The sequence below is a fragment of the Protomyctophum bolini genome, assembly GCF_963924005.1.
Source record: "Protomyctophum bolini genome assembly, chromosome: 13".
Classification (NCBI taxonomy): domain Eukaryota; kingdom Metazoa; phylum Chordata; class Actinopteri; order Myctophiformes; family Myctophidae; genus Protomyctophum; species Protomyctophum bolini.
The window spans coordinates 40913979-40934219 of record NC_137874.1 but is presented as its reverse complement, the minus strand read 5'-3'; the positions used below and the strand labels follow the sequence as shown (position 1 = coordinate 40934219).

At 43.5% G+C, this 20241-nt stretch overlaps 1 protein-coding gene and 1 long non-coding RNA gene across 3 annotated transcripts; one reads left to right on the top strand and one right to left on the bottom strand.

The window, feature by feature from the left end:
• Window positions 1–3986: 3986 nt before the first annotated feature.
• On the top strand, window positions 3987–13839 carry LOC308327686 (E3 ubiquitin-protein ligase rififylin-like; the record flags this gene model as incomplete). The annotated part of the gene is made up of 8 exons (XM_080781211.1): window positions 3987–4001; window positions 4157–4318; window positions 6591–6728; window positions 10014–10346; window positions 10766–10915; window positions 11793–12006; window positions 13353–13379; window positions 13589–13839. 8 exons carry the CDS (start codon window positions 3987–3989, stop codon window positions 13768–13770), a joined length of 1221 nt encoding a protein of 406 aa, XP_080637337.1. The 3' UTR covers window positions 13771–13839.
• Window positions 13840–14018: 179 nt separating this feature from the next.
• Window positions 14019–15119, bottom strand: LOC308326592. Of its 2 annotated transcripts, none has more exons than XR_013965107.1 (3): window positions 14837–15119; window positions 14661–14756; window positions 14019–14602 (listed from the first exon to the last, which is right to left on the bottom strand). It is a non-coding gene; the product is annotated as an uncharacterized lncRNA (long non-coding RNA). The 2 variants fall into 2 exon arrangements; XR_013965108.1 differs by having other exon boundaries at window positions 14019–14570; window positions 14715–14756.
• Between the last annotated feature and the right edge of the window lie 5122 nt (window positions 15120–20241).

Sequence of the window (20241 nt, the reverse complement as noted above, 5' to 3'; positions counted from 1 at the left end):
AAGCAGTGATTCTATTTTTTATTTTTATTTTATTCCAATTATAAGGACCCCCAGTTTGACGTTACCTATAAATACCCAGCTAAATCATTTCCCTGTGTACACTCACAGAGACATTACCTAAATACCCAGCTAAATCATTTCCCTGGGGACTTATACTGTAGCAATAATATTAATATATGACTCTCATTCCTATATATTCTCGTCAAATAATTAACCAACTGAACCACAACTCCCAAAACTATAGCCTATAGCTTAATTCAAAACTATCCCTTGTTGTGTGTGTTTGTTTACTTGTTTGTTTTTGTTGTTAGAATGTCTCTCATATTACAGATCATAATTTAGTCCCATTAATTCACTGTCTCTCATACATGTCCTCAATGTATAATGTCCTGTTCTCTTGACTCCTATACCAAACTGTGTAGGCCTACTAAAATAGCCTGCCATGCATATATAGATGCATATGCAAATAGAACACAATTATTGTGAATATCTCACTATTTAATTGTCCAGTTTGGCATGAAAATTACAATGAGTTATGATGACGTTAAAGCTGTACAGAACTGTGTCATTCACACGTATTTCAGCGCAGGCGCAATAGGACCATATTGGCTTCGCTGCGTCGATGATCAATGCGCTACGTCGCAATTGATGGACTATTGAATTTTGTGACGAGAGGGGTCGCTGTTGTGCATTATTCGCCGGAGCCGGGGCTTTTTACTGTTGTACAAAAAGAACAATAGCCTACTTTAATTGTTTCGTTTGAGTAGTTTGAGGTTATTCAGGCTATCAGACTGCATGGTCACACATTCTGATCTGATGGTGGGGAAAAATAGATAAACACGTTTTTTTCCAGGTAGGTAAGGTAAGGCCAGGCAACAAAATAATTACATTATTTCCCCCCACCTCATAGCCTAGTCAAAATGTAATCCAAATACAATAACAATGCCATAGTCTAGTCCAAAAATCATAATTCATGATGGATTGAAAATGAAGGACCCTGAGGCTATTTAATAGTGCTTTTTCTGGTTTTATCATAGTCTTGTATTTACTTTGATTGATTGATTGAAGTATTAACAGTTTGCAGAAGTACGTATACATTTCAAGCACAATTAACTAAACTGTTAACTGTGAGTGGACGACACCATATTAAGCATTACACTTGTTTACTAGAGGGTCCACCGTTTTCAATTCATCACCTGATCTGTATCTTCCTTGGAGTCCAAGGACTGTATACCATTCTGCAATCTGTGCCATTTTCAATCAATCAATCTTTCTTCTTGCGGGATCGAGTCACGCTATTCGATAGGTCACAAACTCGGGTGCTACGCTGGTTTAAAAAAAACAACAAAAAAAACATCGTAGCTAGCCGACTGTGGCTTCATGGCCCAAACAGCCAGGCACCGTCCGCTACACGCACGCACGCAGAAGATCCACAGCATCCACACACCGGGACTATAAAAGCCTTCCCTGGAACCCTGCTTAGGCCTGGGTTGCGTGGTCTGCAAAACCGTTGGACCGCAAATGGATCATCTGAGACGGACCAGCAGATCACCATGGCTGTCACGGAACGGACACGCGTTTGGTTAGACAGGTAATTGTCGGAGGAGGCTGTCTGATATAGCATCACCGACTGACTGACACACACACACACACACACACACACACACACACACACATGAGAGACGCAAAACGACCGGTATGCTATGTTGTTGTGTTGTGTTTTTTTTAATGTCTTGTCATTCGATTCGGTGCAGGTTGCACAAAATTGGCCAGACGATTCACTATAATAAGCATGAGATCCAGCAACCAGAGACTGCATGCCTGCATGTCTGATATCTCTGTTGCTCAATGATGGATGATAAACCACCACCATCACCACCATCACCACCATCATCATCCACCCACCCATCCATCCATCCATGTTTCATCCATTCATTAATTCATTCATCCATCCATCTAGACTAGTGTTGTATCAGCATCCATCCATCTATCCATCCATCCATCCATCCATCCACAGTCCACATTGTTATATCAGCATCCATCCATCCATCCATCCATGCATCCATCCAGGCACCAGGGGTGTTGCCATGAGGGATTATAGCTCCTCCCTGACAACCATGATCAGTGTGATGATGTGACAGCTAGTGGGGGTCCCTCAAGGGCCCCCCACTGGGCTGCTACCACCAACACACACACCCACACACACACGCACGCACGCACACACACGTGTGTGTGGGTGTGTGTGTGTTAATGATGGTGCAGGACAATTGCATCACTTGTGGTGATGCAACGTTTTGAAATGGGTGAAAAAATGATGATCTTTTTTTATTATCGTGATGTTTCTCCTTCCATAGATGAAAATGCAAAATGCGACACCCTGACGTACATAACGTAACATGGAATAGGTCTCCTATTGGGCAATGTTATGTTGCTTGTATTTAACCCGTTGAGGTCCGAAGACCTTTATTTATACATTCTAAAAATGAAAGAGAAAAAAAAGACAGAATATAAAACGTATAGGCCTATACGTTGATATATCAGTGGTTCTCAACTTCTCAAACGTTATATTTATATTTTATATTTAAACTCCATATCAGTGGTTCTCAACTCAACCAAACACCATTGTTTGGCTGCCGACCTCTATCTGAACATAGCATGTTCCCGTGACCCCCAGAAGCAAAGATTTGCTATGAAATATATACAGTACCGGTATTCAAAGATTTGCACGCATTTTCATGATCTTTCAAAAAATAGCAGATCTACAAGCTCATAGACAAGTGGAAATGGCGCATTTATATAGCGCTTTTATCCAAAGCGCTTTACGTAGATTGTGCATTACATTCACCCCCCCATTCACACACACACACACACATTCATGAATGCAACCATGCAATGCACGGTGCACCGGCGTGCACATCGGGAGTAATTAGGGGTGCAGAGTCAAGGGCCTCACACACCATCTGCGAACGCCACGCGTCAAAACAGCCGCCTCCGTTATTTTCAATGAACCTATCGCACACCGGCGGCGTCCGACGCGCGTTCACGCCTCGCCTGACGCTCCGATAGGCCACCGTTCTATTTTCCGCGTCGTTGTCGCGTCGCTGCGCACCCGGTGTGTGTTGGGCTTAACTTTAGAGTCTGGCTGAAGGACACACTCACTCTGGGGGAGCCCACAGAGTCAGAGTCTGGCTGAAGGACACACTCCCTCTGGGGGAGCCCACAGAGTCAGAGTCTGGCTGAAGGACACACTCACTCTGGGGGAGCCCACAGAGTCAGAGTCTGGCTGAAGGACACACTCACTCTGGGGGAGCCCACAGAGTCAGAGTCTGGCTGAAGGACACACTCCCTCTGGGGGAGCCCACAGAGTCAGAGTCTGGCTGAAGGACACACTCACTCTGGGGGAGCCCACAGAGTCAGAGTCTGGCTGAAGGACACACTCACTCTGGGGGAGCCCACAGGGATCGGACTGGGGAACGTCATGGTTCCCATCTGGCTGCTCTATACCGGCCACTACTACCCCTGAGACACTGCCACAGTAGTGTGGCACCAACCAAGTCAGCTTTCTATTTTTTAATAGCCAAAGTATTTCAGCAAAAGGCCGATGCACACCTCAGAAAAGGCTATAGTCACAGGTGCGTATAGGGCAATGGAGCATATATTAAAAAGGGAAAAGGTTCTTTGAAAAACAAAGAAAACACAGTCGAGACACTTGCAAAAATGTTGCTCTTTATTAGGTTGACGTTTTGGTCGATTAGATCTTCATCAGGACAGACAATCGACCGAACCGTCGACCTTATAAAGAGCAACAGTGTCTTGACGGTGTGTGCGGGACCTTTCCTTTGTTTTAATAGCCAAAGTATAAAATCTAAATGACACTGTGATTCTCGGCCGAGCTACACCAGGCTTTTCAGCACGCGTATACTATACGCACACACGCGCACATCACCCACCTATAGCTATTGGTCTATTCTATTCTAAGTGCGCTTATGCATGGCTCGCTTGTGTGCGTAAACGCACGTGAAAAGCTTGGCTGTCTTTACCTCTTTTAATTGTTTTGTGTGTGTGTGTGTGTGTGTGTGTGTGTGTGTGTGTGTGTGTGTGTGTGTGTGTGCGCGTGCGCGTGTGCAGACAGGGGTATGTACGCGGCCTCCTCTAGCTGGTTCAGTCCGGTGTGAAGCCCACCGCCACGGTGGAAGAAGACGGCAGCTCATGGCGCCAGGCCTGCACCCATCTGGGCGTCATCAGCCCCTCCGAGACCACCTCACACACACAGCTGTGTAAGGCATGCGGAGGCCATTTTGACACCACAGCGAGGAAGGTGAGACGGTAGCGGAATTACATCTGGAACTTTACACAACACTTTACACGATTTAAATCACAGTAATCGTTAAAAAAACAAACAAAACACGTGCATTAAGGCTCTCTGTTTTGACTAAAACTACAACATGACGTCACTGAGCCGCGGTGGTAAGAGACTCACCGCTCACCCAAACACATCTCTCTGTTTTGACTAAAACTACAACATGACGTCACTGAGCCGCGGTGGTAAGAGACTCACCGCTCACCCCAAACACATCTCTCTGTTTTGACTAAAACTACAACATGACGTCACTGAGCCGCGGTGGTAAGAGACTCACCGCTCACCCCAAACACACCTCTCTGTTTTGACTAGCCACCGTTTCGGTGGTCACCTTACTTATCACCTAATGAAAAGGAAGGGATGTCCGGATTGTCCGCACACTGTTTCTCTGCTCCCAGGCTAAATGTATTTGGTACAACGTTTCGACCCTTGCGGGTCTTCGTCAGGTATCACACCTGACCTACGTATATTTTTGACCAGCACCTGTAGAATTTCTGGAGATGTGCATGCTTCCTTTTGGATCCTAAGTTCCGACAGGTGTTTTGGTCCGACAGTCATTATTAGACCGACGGCCTACCTTCTATCCCATGGTACTTAGTGCAGACTAGTCATTGGTCCGACAAACAACAAACCTACCTCAAATCCTAACCTAAGCATAACCGCAAGCACACAAGCAATAACATGTTTAATAACTGTAACATGTTTAATAACTGTAACATGTTTAATAACTAACATGTTTAATAACGGTAACATGTCTCCTGTGTGCAGCATGTTTGTAATAACGGTAACGTGTCTCCTGTGTGCAGCATGTTTAATAACTGTAACATGTTTAATAACTGTAACATGTTTAATAACGGTAACATGTCTCCTGTGTGCAGCATGTTTAATAACGGTAACATGTCTCCTGTGTGCAGCATGTTTAATAACGGTAGCGTGTTTAATAACATGTTTAATAACGGTAACATGTCTCCTGTGTGCAGCATGTTTAATAACGGTAGCGTGTTTAATAACATGTTTAATAACGGTAACATGTCTCCTGTGTGCAGCATGTTTAATAACGGTAGCGTGTTTAATAACATGTTTAATAACGGTAACATGTCTCCTGTGTGCAGCATGTTTAATAACGGTAGCGTGTTTAATAACATGTTTAATAACTGTAACATGTTTAATAACTGTAACATGTTTAATAACGGTAACATGTTTAATAACGGTAACGTGTCTCCTGTGTGCAGCATGTTTAATAACGGTAGCGTGTTTAATAACATGTTTAATAACTGTAACATGTTTAATAACTAACATGTTTAATAACGGTAACATGTTTAATAACGGTAACGTGTCTCCTGTGTGCAGCATGTTTAATAACGGTAGCGTGTTTAATAACATGTTTAATAACGGTAACATGTCTCCTGTGTGCAGCATGTTTAATAACGGTAGCGTGTTTAATAACATGTTTAATAACTGTAACATGTTTAATAACTGTAACATGTTTAATAACGGTAACATGTTTAATAACGGTAACGTGTCTCCTGTGTGCAGCATGTTTAATAACGGTAGCGTGTTTAATAACATGTTTAATAACGGTAACGTGTCTGCTGTGTGCAGCATGTTTAATAACGGTAGCGTGTTTAATAACATGTTTGTAATAACGGTAACGTGTCTCCTGTGTGCAGCATGTTTAATAACGGTAGCGTGTTTAATAACATGTTTAATAACGGTAACGTGTCTCCTGTGTGCAGCATGTTTGTAATAACGGTAGCGTGTTTAATAACATGTTTAATAACTGTAACATGTTTAATAACTGTAACATGTTTGTAATAACGGTAACGTGTCTCCTGTGTGCAGCATGTTTAATAACGGTAGCGTGTTTAATAACATGTTTAATAACGGTAACGTGTCTCCTGTGTGCAGCATGTTTGTAATAACGGTAGCGTGTTTAATAACATGTTTAATAACTGTAACATGTTTAATAACTGTAACATGTTTAATAACTGTAACATGTTTAATAACGGTAACGTGTCTCCTGTGTGCAGCATGTTTAATAACGGTAGCGTGTTTAATAACATGTTTAATAACTGTAACATGTTTAATAACTGTAACATGTTTGTAATAACGGTAACGTGTCTCCTGTGTGCAGCATGTTTAATAACGGTAGCGTGTTTAATAACATGTTTAATAACGGTAGCGTGTTTAATAACATGTTTAATAACGGTAACGTGTCTCCTGTGTGCAGCATGTTTGCGTGGACTGCAGGAAGAGCTTCTGCGGGCGCTGCTCGGTGGGGGCGGAGCCTCTCCGCCCGCCACTGTGTCACACGTGCCAGCGCTTCCGCGGGACCTTCTTTGACCGCGCCCAGCTGATGAGGCTCAAGGTGAGCTCGCTCCGGCTCTCTTGCTTCTGTACGGTGTTACTTTTAGACCTGAGGACGATTCTTTAAAGGGACACTTCACCCTTTTTGCAAAAGAATATATGTTAATGACGTTTAGGAGCTTTAGAACACTTTCCTGGGGTCTTTATGTGTGTAATATGTGGTTTTAGATATTTTAGATTGTAGCAGTGAGCCTGTTGTCTCTGATGTCATGGACACTGGGCTCACTTCCTTCCTGGACTACATGTTGTCTCAGTAAGACAGCTCTCCCCCCTATCCACAAGGAGGAGCAGTGCACCAAAGAATTATGGGAATTGTAGTCCAGGAAGGTAGTGAGACCAGTGTCCATGACATCAGAGACAACAGGCTCACTGCTACAATCTAAAATATCTAAAACCACATATTACACACATAAATACCCCCAGGAAAGTGATCTAAAGCTTCTAAACATCATTAACATATATTTTTTTGCAAAAAGGGTGAAGTGTCCCTTTAAAGATGGAGTGCCACATTTTTGGTGCAATGGTGGTGTATTCACTTTGTATTTAGGGTTTCTTCCTGGAGGCTAAAACCCTTGACACTCAAACGTGCCAATGGAAAAAAAAACAGTAATATAGTGACATCACACTATCAGCCCCTCCCCTAACCCCTCCCCCTTTATTATACAACTACTACAGCTGTGGGTGCGGCTTCAGTTCAGGTGGATCACCACCCATCACCACCCACCAGGCAAACCAGGCATACTTAATGACCTGGTTAGTGGGGGTGCCCACATAAAAACTACTCACGAAAAACTTCTTCCTCCTTATATAACAATAACAATTTTTCCAAAAAATAGCAGACCTACAAGCTCATAGCGCGGCACTCGGTGCCGCGCTATGAGCTTGTAGATCTGCTATTTTTCAACAGCTAAAGCATAACATAATGTTTGAAACACCGAAAGGGGTTCCCGCCCCAGAATGGGTCAGGCATAGGTACATGTTCGCGGCGAAACTAAATGACATAAAGCTGCTGCCATAGACAGCAAGGCAAGGCAAGGCAAGGCAAGGCAATTATATTTATATAGCACCTTTCATACTCGAGGCAATTCAAAGTGCTTTACAGAATAACAACAAACACAGAGTGCAACAGTGCACTTTAAAATGAATACAGATAACAGACACAATTACATTACATTACAACAGATACTCCCACCTTTAATAGAAACACAGTTAATTGGGATATGCAACGTTTTTAAATTTGACTTAAAAACGGTTGGTTGGGGATTTTCTAATGTAACCTGGAATGCTATTCCAGGTTTGTGGTGCATAATGGTGGAATGCTGCTTCACCATGTTTTGTTCCAGCTATCGGGGTGAACTATCAGTAGGCCAGCCTCAGATGACCTAAGGGTTCTGGAGGGGCTCATATGGCTTCAGCATGTCTGAGATGTAGCTGGGCCCAAAGCCACAAACAGATTTATAGACAAGTAATACATTTTTAAAATCAATTCTCTGGGACACTGGTAGTAGGAGAGGCATTCACACGTCATCATGCCCTATTTCCCTGTACAGTTTGCTGTATGTACCGTTCTCATTCTTGGCAGAATAGTGAGTACTACTACTACGTAATGTACTTTCTATACTCAGGTAAGATATTACTGTATTCGCATGCGAGACAACAAGGCAACAAGGCAAGTTACAGCAGACCTGCTGTAACTTGCAATACATCTGAGGAGATGATTTTCCCGCAGATGAAAGAAACTATGAAAGCGACCATTTACAGGCAGAAGAATAATAATAATAATGTGATATGAATATGATCATCATTCATTATCACATGGATGCAGGGCTTAAAGGAGCACTTTTCAACCTATCTTCATATAATAGGTCCTCACTAATAATCATGATAAAATGGCACCATTTTTTCCCCTATACTCAGTCTCAGGAGGGCTGTGTGGGCAGTTCAGAAACCTGTCCACCAGTGACATCATCGTTAGGCATTTTAGCATTTATAATAATTTGATAATTTGTATTATCGTGAGAACGGTGGCTTCCATTTTCGCATTGCAACTTTCCAGGACTATAAAAGCCTGCAGTTTCTATTAGCTTGGATTCCCCATAAATGATGTCACTGATGGACGGGTTTCTGGGTTTCTAAACAAACATTACAAATCCCATAAACTTGGCTGCCATATGAGGTCATCTTCGAAAAGCTGTGCAAGCCATTTCTTGAGGGGCTTGCGCCCCTCAAAAAATAATATGCCTATAGGACAGCATGGCTATTGGTTAGTAGAGCCTTTTCTTATCCCCTTTCAACCTGCTGTCCCTTCATTGGTATACCTCTATTGTCGGTTCGGCTGTGGCTCAGGAGGTAGAGCAGGTTGTCCAATGATCGGCGGTTTGAATCCCGGCTCCTCCATGTCGAAGTGTCCTCGGGCAAGACGCTGAACCCTGCATCGCCTCCAATGAGTCGGTCGGTGTGAGCTCGCCACCATTGGTGTGTGAATGTGGGAAGTGAGGACGCTGGCGTCGACTGTTCGCCGCTTCACCTCCCAATGTATGAATGAATGGATTATGGACCATTGTAAAGCGCTTTGAGCATTCATTATAGTTAGTTAGTGTGCATGTGTTTACACGGCTGACAGTGAGACTAATGCCAATTTGTACAGACAGCGTCATTTCAAGTGTTTCAATTCCTGGAAGCAGCATGCATGCAGCAACAATAACAACATAAATAAATAAAAACACAGACAAGTAGTAAGGTAAGAAATGGCCAGTATATTGTACGTACACAGCAGTATACATGTATACAGTATAAAGTGTCTAAATGAGAAAAAGAGGTTGCGGCTTTCAGTGGAGTGCCAAACCCAAATCAAGTATACATCAAAAAATAGGAATTAATTTTTTTTCCAAAAAGGTAGCACATCCAAAAATGAAACAAGCGGGGGACAAGGTACTCACATTTCCATTTGTTTTTATTGGCACACACCAAAAAGGAACGCTAACGCGTTTCGGCTATGCAGCCTTCATCAGAGCATCGCATCATGCTCTGATGAAGGCTGCATAGCCGAAATATTTGCACATACACGTATCTATAGTGCGAGAACCTGGATCGTCTTGGGTTGTGTGTTTTGAAAACACATCTTATTGTAACTATATTCATGAGCGTTATTATTATTAACGTTTTACTTTTCCCTTTCACCCCCCCCCCCCACCAACCACCTCACAACACACACACACACACACACACACACACACTCACACACACACACACTCACACACACGCACGGACGCGCGCGCACAACAAGGTGCGTGAGCTGCGGGACTACCTCCACCTGCACGAGGTTCCCACCCAGATGTGTCGTGAGAAGGAGGAGCTGGTGGAGCTGGTCCTGGATCAGCACCTCCCCAGCGGCAGCAGCAGCAGCAGCGGCGGCGGCGGCGGTGGGGGGCGTGGCAGCAGCACGGAGACCGCCCCCCAACCCCGTCGTTGTCGTCGTCATAGCAACGGCCCCCCCACCCCCTCCTCCCCCCCGGAGGAGTTCCTCCTGCCCCTGGTGGTGGCGGCGGCCCCTGAGGGCCCCCCCGGCAGCCCCCCCTCCTCCTCCGACTCCCCCGACTCGGAACACGCCGATCAGCCGGTAGGTGTATATTTACAGCAGTTATAGGTTCCCTCAAGGACCCCCAAAGGGGTCCTTGAGGGAGTGTGCATGCATGTCTCCTTGGTTCTGACAGCTCTATGAAGTGTGTGTGTATGTCTCCTTGGTTCTGACAGCTCTATGAAGTGTGTGTGTATGTCTCCTTGGTTCTGAGAGCTCTATGAAGTGTGTGTGTATGTCTCCTTGGTTCTGAGAGCTCTATGAAGTGTGTGTGTATGTCTCCTTGGTTCTGAGAGCTCTATGAAGTGTGTGTGTATGTCTCCTTGGTTCTTCTGACAGCTCTATGAAGTGTGTGTGTATGTCTCCTTAGTTCTGACAGCTCTATGAAGTGTGTGTGTGTGTGTCTCCTTGGTTCTGACAGCTCTATGAAGTGTGTGTGTATGTCTCCTTGGTTCTGACAGCTCTATGAAGCGGGTGAGGAGCCCGCCGCCCAGCACGCCTCTCTGAACGTCTCTGAGGAAGACGAGGAAGAGGGCGAAGAGGAGGAGGAGGAGGAGGAGGATGATGATGATGACGACGATGAGGAAGACGAGGAGGACGACGACGAGAAGGTTTGTTTTTTGTTAAACGCCTGGCCTGTTTTAAAACATGGCTTCTATTTGTAGAAAATGGGTCGGTCCAACTCTCTGCGAGTGGTCATTTAATCGCATCAGGGGGAGTTTCTTGACCCATTTTCAACCTGTAAGTGGTCCAGCTCACTAATGGTCATTATATAATAACGATGAAATGTTTGTTTACTTATGGTCTGTGTCTCTGAGAGGAGGGCTGTTGGACAGTCAAAGAAAAGGGACATATAATTGGTTGGCAGGTTGTTTGGTCATTCATTTCTTCATGTATTCAATGAGCCTCTCGTTGTGAATTCAACATTTCTAGGTGGATGAGGGATGACAGCGGGTTTGAACCCATTCAGGACGGGAACCCCTTATGCTTTAGCTATTGAAAAATAGCAGATCTACAAGCTTGTAGATAAAATAATGTGCCGCAAATCTTTGAATATACAGTATATTCTTTCAGAGCGAATCTGTGCTTCTGGGGGCGGGGGGCCTGGAACAACATATTTTCAGATGGGGGGTCCGTGGCCGAATACAGATAATTCTGGGGGTCCTTGACATGCAAAGGGTTGAGCACCACTACTGACATAGACAAATAGGCTTTTCAGAAAACTGTCAGGATTTTTTACACCATTTATTTTAGAATCTAAATGGGTTATTTGATGTAAGAACAATGGCTTGGAGCAAATGTGTAAAATGCTCCCCTGGCCAAATGTGACATGTTGTGATTGTCATAATGGTCCCAGGTCCATGCATCCCTACTGTATACTGCACTTATTTCAGTGTCTTTTTTTAATAATGTTAACGTTTGTACCGTTTTCATTGTGCAAATAAATCAAATAAATGGTTGTCCTCCCGTCCGTCCTCTGGGGGGCAGTCTTCCGACGGCGAGAGCCTGCTGCCCGGCCGGAGGGCCTCCCTGTCGGACCTGAGCCGCGTGGAGGACATCGAGGGGCTGACCGTCCGCCAGCTCAAGGAGATCCTGGCCCAGAACTTTGTCAACTTCAAGGGCTGCTGTGAGAAGTGGGAGCTGATGGAGAGAGTCACCCACCTCTACAACGACCAGAAAGACCTCCAGACACAAGGACAAGGTAGATCGATAGATATACTTTATTTGTCATTCTTTACAACTCTAACAGCAGAAAACATGTGTGCTGAGTGCCGCAGCAACACGGGTCGCGCCGCCACAAACTTCTCTTTACATCATAGAAAAAAAGAAAAATAAGAAAGATAGGGGTGGTGGGGGGGGGGGGGGGGGGAGGCAGGGAATAGGTAGAGAGAGGGAGGGAGAGAGAAAAAGATGCGACCGCCTTCTTCAGAAGCAAGAGAGGAACGTGACTGTCGGCTAGTGTTGTTTTCGTCGACTAGATCTAAGACGAAGAATGTTCGTCGACTACCTTTTTCCACTGACGAAAGCTAAATGGAAACTAAGTGAAAACTAAGCTATGATGACTAAAACTAAGACTGAATGTATTGACAATTTCGTCAACAATATAAACTATAGACTAAAATGTTAGGAAGGGACTAGTGGACAAGAGATCCAGTATGAGTCATTACGACTGCCTTGATGCCGGCGTAATGCCCGCCAAAATACATTTTAGTCGACTAAATGTGACCAAATTTGACTGGGAGACTGCCATTGGATTTTTTTGAATTTTTGTTTTTTCATTTCATATCAAAGCAGGGAATCATAGCTTCAAATTGACATATTGGTTGTTCAGTTTGACCCACCAGTTTTGGAGATATGGCTTCTAGAGTAATGTCTTGCAGAAAACAGCGGGTTGAGAAAACAGGCTTGAAAAGGTTCACTTCTGTGGTCTCTAACATTACACCTATAGCTACATGTTTAAGCATTTATTTCATATTTAAATGTCAATTTCAGCTTTGACACTTATTCCAGACATGCTCTAGTATGTGAAGAGTCTGCCTGTGCTATTAATTCATTTTGAAGAAAGGAAAAGAAAGTGTTTCTCCTCTGGTGAAAAGCTGGAATGTGCTCAATGTCAAATCTGGTCACAAACGACCTGTAGATTTAGTCGACTAAAATCTCATGAGATTTAGTAACATAACACATTCCAGGAGACTAAAATGTGACTAAAACTAAGTGAAAACCATTCAAGAGACTATTACTAAAACTAAAATAGAAATTTGCTGGCAAAAACCCATTCACGCACCTTTACATAGAGTGTGCATTACACTCTCACACACACACACACACACACACACACACACACACACACACACACACACACACACTGCACAGTAACGCAAAGTTAAATGTGAGACCTACTGTATAAAGTTGACTGGTCATTTTGTTCTGGCACAAAACCTACAGATATTTCTGGCATCAGCTTGAAATCCTTAGTTGCAACCATTTCTATTGAATGATTTCTTTATCTATTTGGATGATTCATTATTTCTCTGTCTTTCTTTCCAGTGTCGACCACAACACCAAGCACTGAAGGTACGCGTTTGATTTTATTGCATTCAAGCAATGCTGTTTTAAAGAAGTTGTTGCATTTGAATATAAACCCAACGTTTTAGTCGTACAGCGTACATGTCATTTCCAGCCTGACTGCGAATGGACCACGTGGAGTTAAAGTTTTTTTCTGTGTGTGTGTGTGCGCGTGCGTGTGTGCGCGCGTGCGTGCGCGCGTGCTCTTCTGCTTCCAGACTCCGCCACGGCCAAGCGTCTGGAGGAGAACCTGTGTCGGATCTGCATGGACTCGCCCATCGACTGCGTGCTGCTGGAGTGCGGTCACATGGTCACCTGCAGCCGCTGCGGCAAGCGCATGAACGAGTGCCCCATCTGCCGGCAGTACGTGGTGCGCGCCGTGCACGTCTTCAGGTCCTGACGTGTCACGTGCGCGCCGCCGCGGACACAGGCGCCCGACTGTGGACACTAGACACGCACCTGTGGACCGGAAAGGTTTTCATTTTAAAAGCAGTAGTTCACGCAATTTATTTTTTTATTTTCTATCAATTACACATCCCGTGAAGCCTTGGGTTCATTGGGACTGTTTTTGGTTTTGGTCGCATTCCTGAACCGATAATTTGACAATCGGGTGTTGGGTCACCTCGGCTGTCAAAAAACGGTAAACGGTGCATTTATAGAGAGCCTTTATCCAAGGCGCTTTACAGAGATTGAGCATTACATTCACACATTCACACACCTTTACATATAGATTGTGCATTACATTCACCCATTCACACACCTTTACATAGATTGTGCATTACATTCACACATTCACACACCTTTACATATAGATTGTGCATTACATTCACCCATTCACACACCTTTACATAGATTGTGCATTACATTCACACATCTTTACATATAGATTGTGCATTACATTCACCCATTCACACACCTTTACATAGATTGTGCATTACATTCACACATTCACACACCTTTACATATAGATTGTGCATTACATTCACCCATTCACACACCTTTACATAGATTGTGCATTACATTCACCCATTCACACACCTTTACATAGATTGTGCATTACATTCACCCATTCACACACCTTTACATAGATTGTGCATTACATTCACCCATTCACACACCTTTACATAGATTGTGCATTACATTCACACATTCACACACCTTTACATATAGATTGTGCATTACATTCACCCATTCACACACCTTTACATATATTGTGCATTACATTCACACATCTTTACATAGATTGTGCATTACATTCACCCATTCACACACACACACACACACACACACACACACACACACATGTATACACCTTTACATAGATTGTGCATTACATTCACACACCTTTACATATAGATTGTGCATTACATTCACCCATTCACACACCTTTACATAGATTGTGCATTACATTCACCCATTCACACACACACACACACACACACACACACACACACACACACACACACACATGTATACACCTTTACATAGATCGTGCATAGAGTCTTGCTCAAGGACACTTCGACACTATTAACTCTGGGGGAGCCGCGGGTTCCGAACCGGGAACCTTCCGGGTCCCAAACCCGGCAACTCTACCCCTGATCCACTGCCGCCCCGGTATAGGAGTCTCCACCGGTCATCACATTATTGGCCCAGGGAAGCCCCTTTTTTTTGGGTGAACTACTCCTTTAACTCTGAGAAATGTACAAGTACAGTACAGGTCCATTCGCTTCCATTTGCACATCTCTCAGAGATACAGATGTGGAAGGGATAGGACATCCCTTCCTTCCACATCTGTATCTCTCAGAGATACAGATGTGGAAGGAAGGGATGTCCTGTCCCTTCCACGTCTGTATCTCTGAGAGATACAGAGATACAGCCTAAGATTTAGACTCTCGTAGTCTATACGTATTTATCGATTCTGACGTCATCACTCTCTACGAGAGTCTCTGAGACAGGTGGTTCTCAACGTTTTTGGCCCGGGGACCCCCGGAAATGCTTTGGCAAATGTCACGGGACCCCCGTCACGCCCCCCCTCCCAATATATATTGACTGCTACAATAACCTTAATAATAGAGACAATACACCATAAATAAATACTGAAACCAGATATAATCATTAAGGAAGGTGTTTGCACTGTAAACTCTTTATTTCCATTTTCAGATTTATTTTTATTTTTTTGCGGTCCCCCCAAAATAATTTGGCGACCCCCCCCCCCGTGGGGTCGCGACCCACGGGTTGAGAACCCCTGGTCTAAGAGACCTTGGTTTGCTGTCTTTAAAGCTGTGCCTCAGAGTAACTCTTAACTTGTACAAAACTTTACTTAACTTGCTAAAATCTAAGATGCTTTCCCTGCTGCCGCACACTAAGCGTACGCTAAGCAATTACAACCCGTAGTTTTCTCTCTTTTTTTAAGTATTTTAATCCACTTTATCTCGGAATCTGGCATCCATGCATCTTGGATTTCCCTCCAGTGTAAATGCGCAACAGAACCCTGACCACCGCTAGGGTTCTGTTGCGCATTTGTACAAGTTAAGAGTTACTCTGAGGCACAGCTTTCCAGACAGCTACCCATGGGGGCAAGGTCGCTTAGACTTGTGATGACGTCAGAGTCGATAAATACGTCTACAAGAGTCTAAATCCCTTAGGCTAGGACGGGTCCATTTAGAACCCCCACAAGGAACCACCTGCGTTACATTTTTAGTTGTACCCGAGTGTCGTGCGCCACATTTTAGCCCAAGCTCACACAGCTATATAGTCTTGGATTCCCGAAACCCGGAGGAACTGAACTGGATCCAACATTGAGGAACCAGGAATCGGTTCAATCACATTTCGGAACCGTTTCCAGAAACCCGTTTTTTTTATCACACTAAAGTCAGAGCTGTTTATGTGGATCTTCATGTCTGTCGCGCGATACAATTGCAATACTAGTGGTTTTAATTTATATGGGCTCATTCAAACCACCATAACAACTCTTGAGAGTGTACAAATTTGACCGTTAACCGTTAACTCATTCCCTGACAATTACTCGGCGCCGGCCCGTGCACCTGGTGCCCGGCGTGGTTGTCACTGCACTGGGTGGTCCCAGTTGCGCGCGTCGCTTTTCAATACTTCCAGGGGGGCGGGTGCGGTCCTCAGACCACGAGAACAGTTCGACGTGTTAAGGAATCGGACCGCTAATCCTAAAAAGAAAAAAAGATTCCAACCCTACACATAACGACGCAATCGCAGCGCGCTCCACAAGCTCACAACTCATTGCAACGCAACGTGTTTCCTTGCGAGTTAGAAGAAAGGGCGATGTCGTCAGCACGGGGCCGGATGGCGTGACGGTGTCACAGGAGCAGGCCGAAGCTAGCACAGCTAAAGCCCAACACACACACCCGGTGCGCAGAGACGCGGCTGGAAAATAGAACAGTGACGTATCGGAGCGTCAGGCGAGGCGTGAACGCGCGTCGGACGCCGCCGGTGTGCGATAGGTTCATTGAAAATAACGTAGGTGGCTGTTTTGACGCGCGGCGTTTGCAGACGGTGTGTGTAGCGCTTAAGAAGGCGGAACCGGTTCTTTTTTTGGTTCCAAATGAGCTCCAAAATGGGGGGGGGGGGGGGGAAACTAGACCTATATTAAATTGTTTATAGGATTAATACAAGTAAATTAATACATGATAACCCTTCCACAGTAGTAGCCTTTTCATATTTTCGATGTTCGCATATTTTCCTACATAATGCCTCATTTGCATATATAAAAATGTAAAATGTGTAATACAATAAATCATTGTCTTCGTGTATAAGTACTCAATCGGGGAAGTTTCATGGTGACAACAATCTAATATATAGGTATGGTTCTGCTACAGTCAATTCATAATTAACGTTCCAATTCTTGAGCTCTGGCTCATGGAGACTAAGAACCAAAAAGAACTGAACCGGTTCCCATTTTGGAAGCAACCTGGTGGGAAAAGGGGCCTCTGAGTGGAACAACTCTGGATATATAGGTTTATTGCCTTTTCTTTTTATTACCGTGCAAATACAGGACCCGTCATTTATTTTGTACTTTGTACCTTTAATAAAAGATTAAGGCAAATAAACCTCTCTCTCGAGTTACTCCAGTGCAGCCTCCCTCTTACCCCTGACTAGCCTGCGACGTGTCGTGTGTTTTAGATGTGCTGTTTCCGCTCTGCGACACACACGGTTTACACAGGTTTTCTCTTTTTTTTTTGCTTTCTGAACCACCCTGGACTCTTTAAAATAGTTTTTTTGTTTTTCACCTCAACTGGAACTTTGTATAACAACTGGAATTATTTCCCTGCACTTTATTTTTTATTTTTTTTAACCGACATTACCTGACTTAATGTTTGGCCCTCTGTGACACAAACATTTACTACTGCAGTATCTCACATTTATTGGTATGGTAACTGTTTTAGACTTTCTTGTCATATCCCGTTTTTTAACATGTTAACATTGTTTTTTCATCTTTAATGCATGGCTAGATTATGTTGTTTTTATAACGACATGTTCGGTCTGATAGACAGTGACAGAGCTCTCTAAACGGTGTGCTGGTAAAAAGTAAATAATGTAAATGTCTTCTTTACATATCAATAACCGATTGTAAAAACTGCAATATATAGTGGGCTGGACAGGTGCTAGAGTGTCAGTGATACATTGAAGCTAGTATTTTCATTTTATTTGACGGCATAAATAAATGATTTTAGGATTCATCATTTTGGAATTTTTTGCATTTCATTTTCAGAATGAATTTGTGAAATGCACTTCCGTTCGTATTGCTGTGAAATACTTGCAGGAATGTCTATGTGCAACTTAAACTAAACTGAACTTGTAAGAAGCCTTATGCACCATTATGTAGTGTGAAGCATCTCCCAATCCAGCACTTGATGCTGAAACCCGAGCAGGGAGGCCTTGGGTACCCTTTATATAGCCTGGCTAATATCACACTGTCTTGTTTTTTGTTTTTGCCAACGGCTGATTCGCGTCTGGCTTATTAGCCAGGCCGCTATTTACATATATCCTTTGTTATGATTTTTTTTTTATATTAATTGTGTGACTGAGAGACGGTGAGAGTTATTATGCGACGGTGTAGTATATAGTACTATAATATTTGACGAAGATTGTTAATTGTTTTCTCATTAAGTTTCGTTTTTTTAGAATGAACTGTAAACGAAACTTGAAAATGGGAGCGGTGGGGAGGTTTCTTAAGGTGCTGTGCCCCATAATAGGCCTAATCATAATGCAATATAAGTCATGTTCTTATCTGTGTATATAGGCCTATATAAAACTTACAATATGTCGGTATGTCCAAATGTAATGACCAGATTGATCAAAGATGTGCAATGAGATTGAGAAGAGCTGAAACAAAAATAGCCAAACATTCTGAAAAGAAGCAGTTTAATCATCTTGCTCAATAACAATATCTACTTTGCTTTTTGTATGTAGAATGAAGGTTGCTTTAGGCTAATTGAAACTTTTGCTGATATGTTACAAAAACTAAATTGATGTGGACACATTTAATTGACAGGCAGTCGGATTTAATTAATGGCAGTACAAACATCTGGATGTTTTAATTGATGGTTTATATAGCATATCACTTTGGAGTAAAAGGGATTATTATTATTATTATTTTATTATTATTATATAACTAAAAAAAACATCGCATGGATGCACCTGGGACGTATCCTCAGTGATGTATCCTGAGGTCAACGGGGTTTCGGGTCTCTCAACATCATACCCCTCACTCAGGCGACCCAGCCGGGAGTGATCAAGTCCCGACTTACGTTCCAGTAGCTACCCTCAATCAGTCCCACTAGGGAAAAACCAGGGGCACACAATCCGTTGGAACTATGAAGTATGTTTCGTACCAACAACTTAGGAGAGAGATTGACGACGATGCACGCAGAATGAAAGTTCTCAAGTCCATTTTATTGTCGAGACTAGAATACACAGCATTCACAGCCATGGAGCAAAAGCTCCATGCATGTTCCCAGCCAGCCTCACGGCTTGACTGGGCCTAACTCACAGATAGACATTAACAGTAGGCTCTTTATACAGCTCAAGACAAAGACATGAAATACAACAGCTGTAAAGGTGGACTCAGGTTCCCCACCCCCCTGAAGTCTGAAGTGGTCCATGCATGTCCAAATAAGGTAGTGGTCAACAGGAAGACAGTACTAGGTACATGTCCTGACAACAGCTGCTTATCAGCAAACAAACAACCCCCAACCATTTGTTTATGGGTCACTAGTTAGTGGCCACTGGCTATTCTAAGATTCCTATAGCCTGCTACGTCATGACATGCTCAACTGAGAGACAACCTAGAACAGTTATTTAAGCTATATTTAATGTGAATTGTATTCCATATATACATCAACTACTCCAGAACTACTCTGCCAGGGCTGGGAGGTACACTTCTGGCACATTGTTGTAACACAAAGTACCTTTGTGCTGCCTTTGGAATGGCAGATTGGTAAATGTTTAATAATTCTGTCATTTAATTAAGTTACTTAAAAGGTGAAGTGTATTGTAACAGGTTTTTACTGCCCTCCAGTGGTGGAAGTTGAAAGTGAAACGAAACTCAGTAGGGCCAGCATTCTCGCATTTCCCAGTAAAACGAAACACAGTTTCGTCAGCATTTCACCAGGGAACAGTGAGCTGTGCGCATGGTCTTTCTGACTGGCATATTGGCTTTCAAGAAGCTACACCTGTCAATGTTGCTGAGTAGCACCTTAACAGCAATAAAAGCTGGCTTTTTAACAAACGACAACAAACTAATTTGCTCATTACTTTGACTCCTGATATCATAAAGTTGTTGATAAAATAAGTGTTATTTAACTGCATTGGCTATCTGTTTGTGTTCAATCAGAGAATC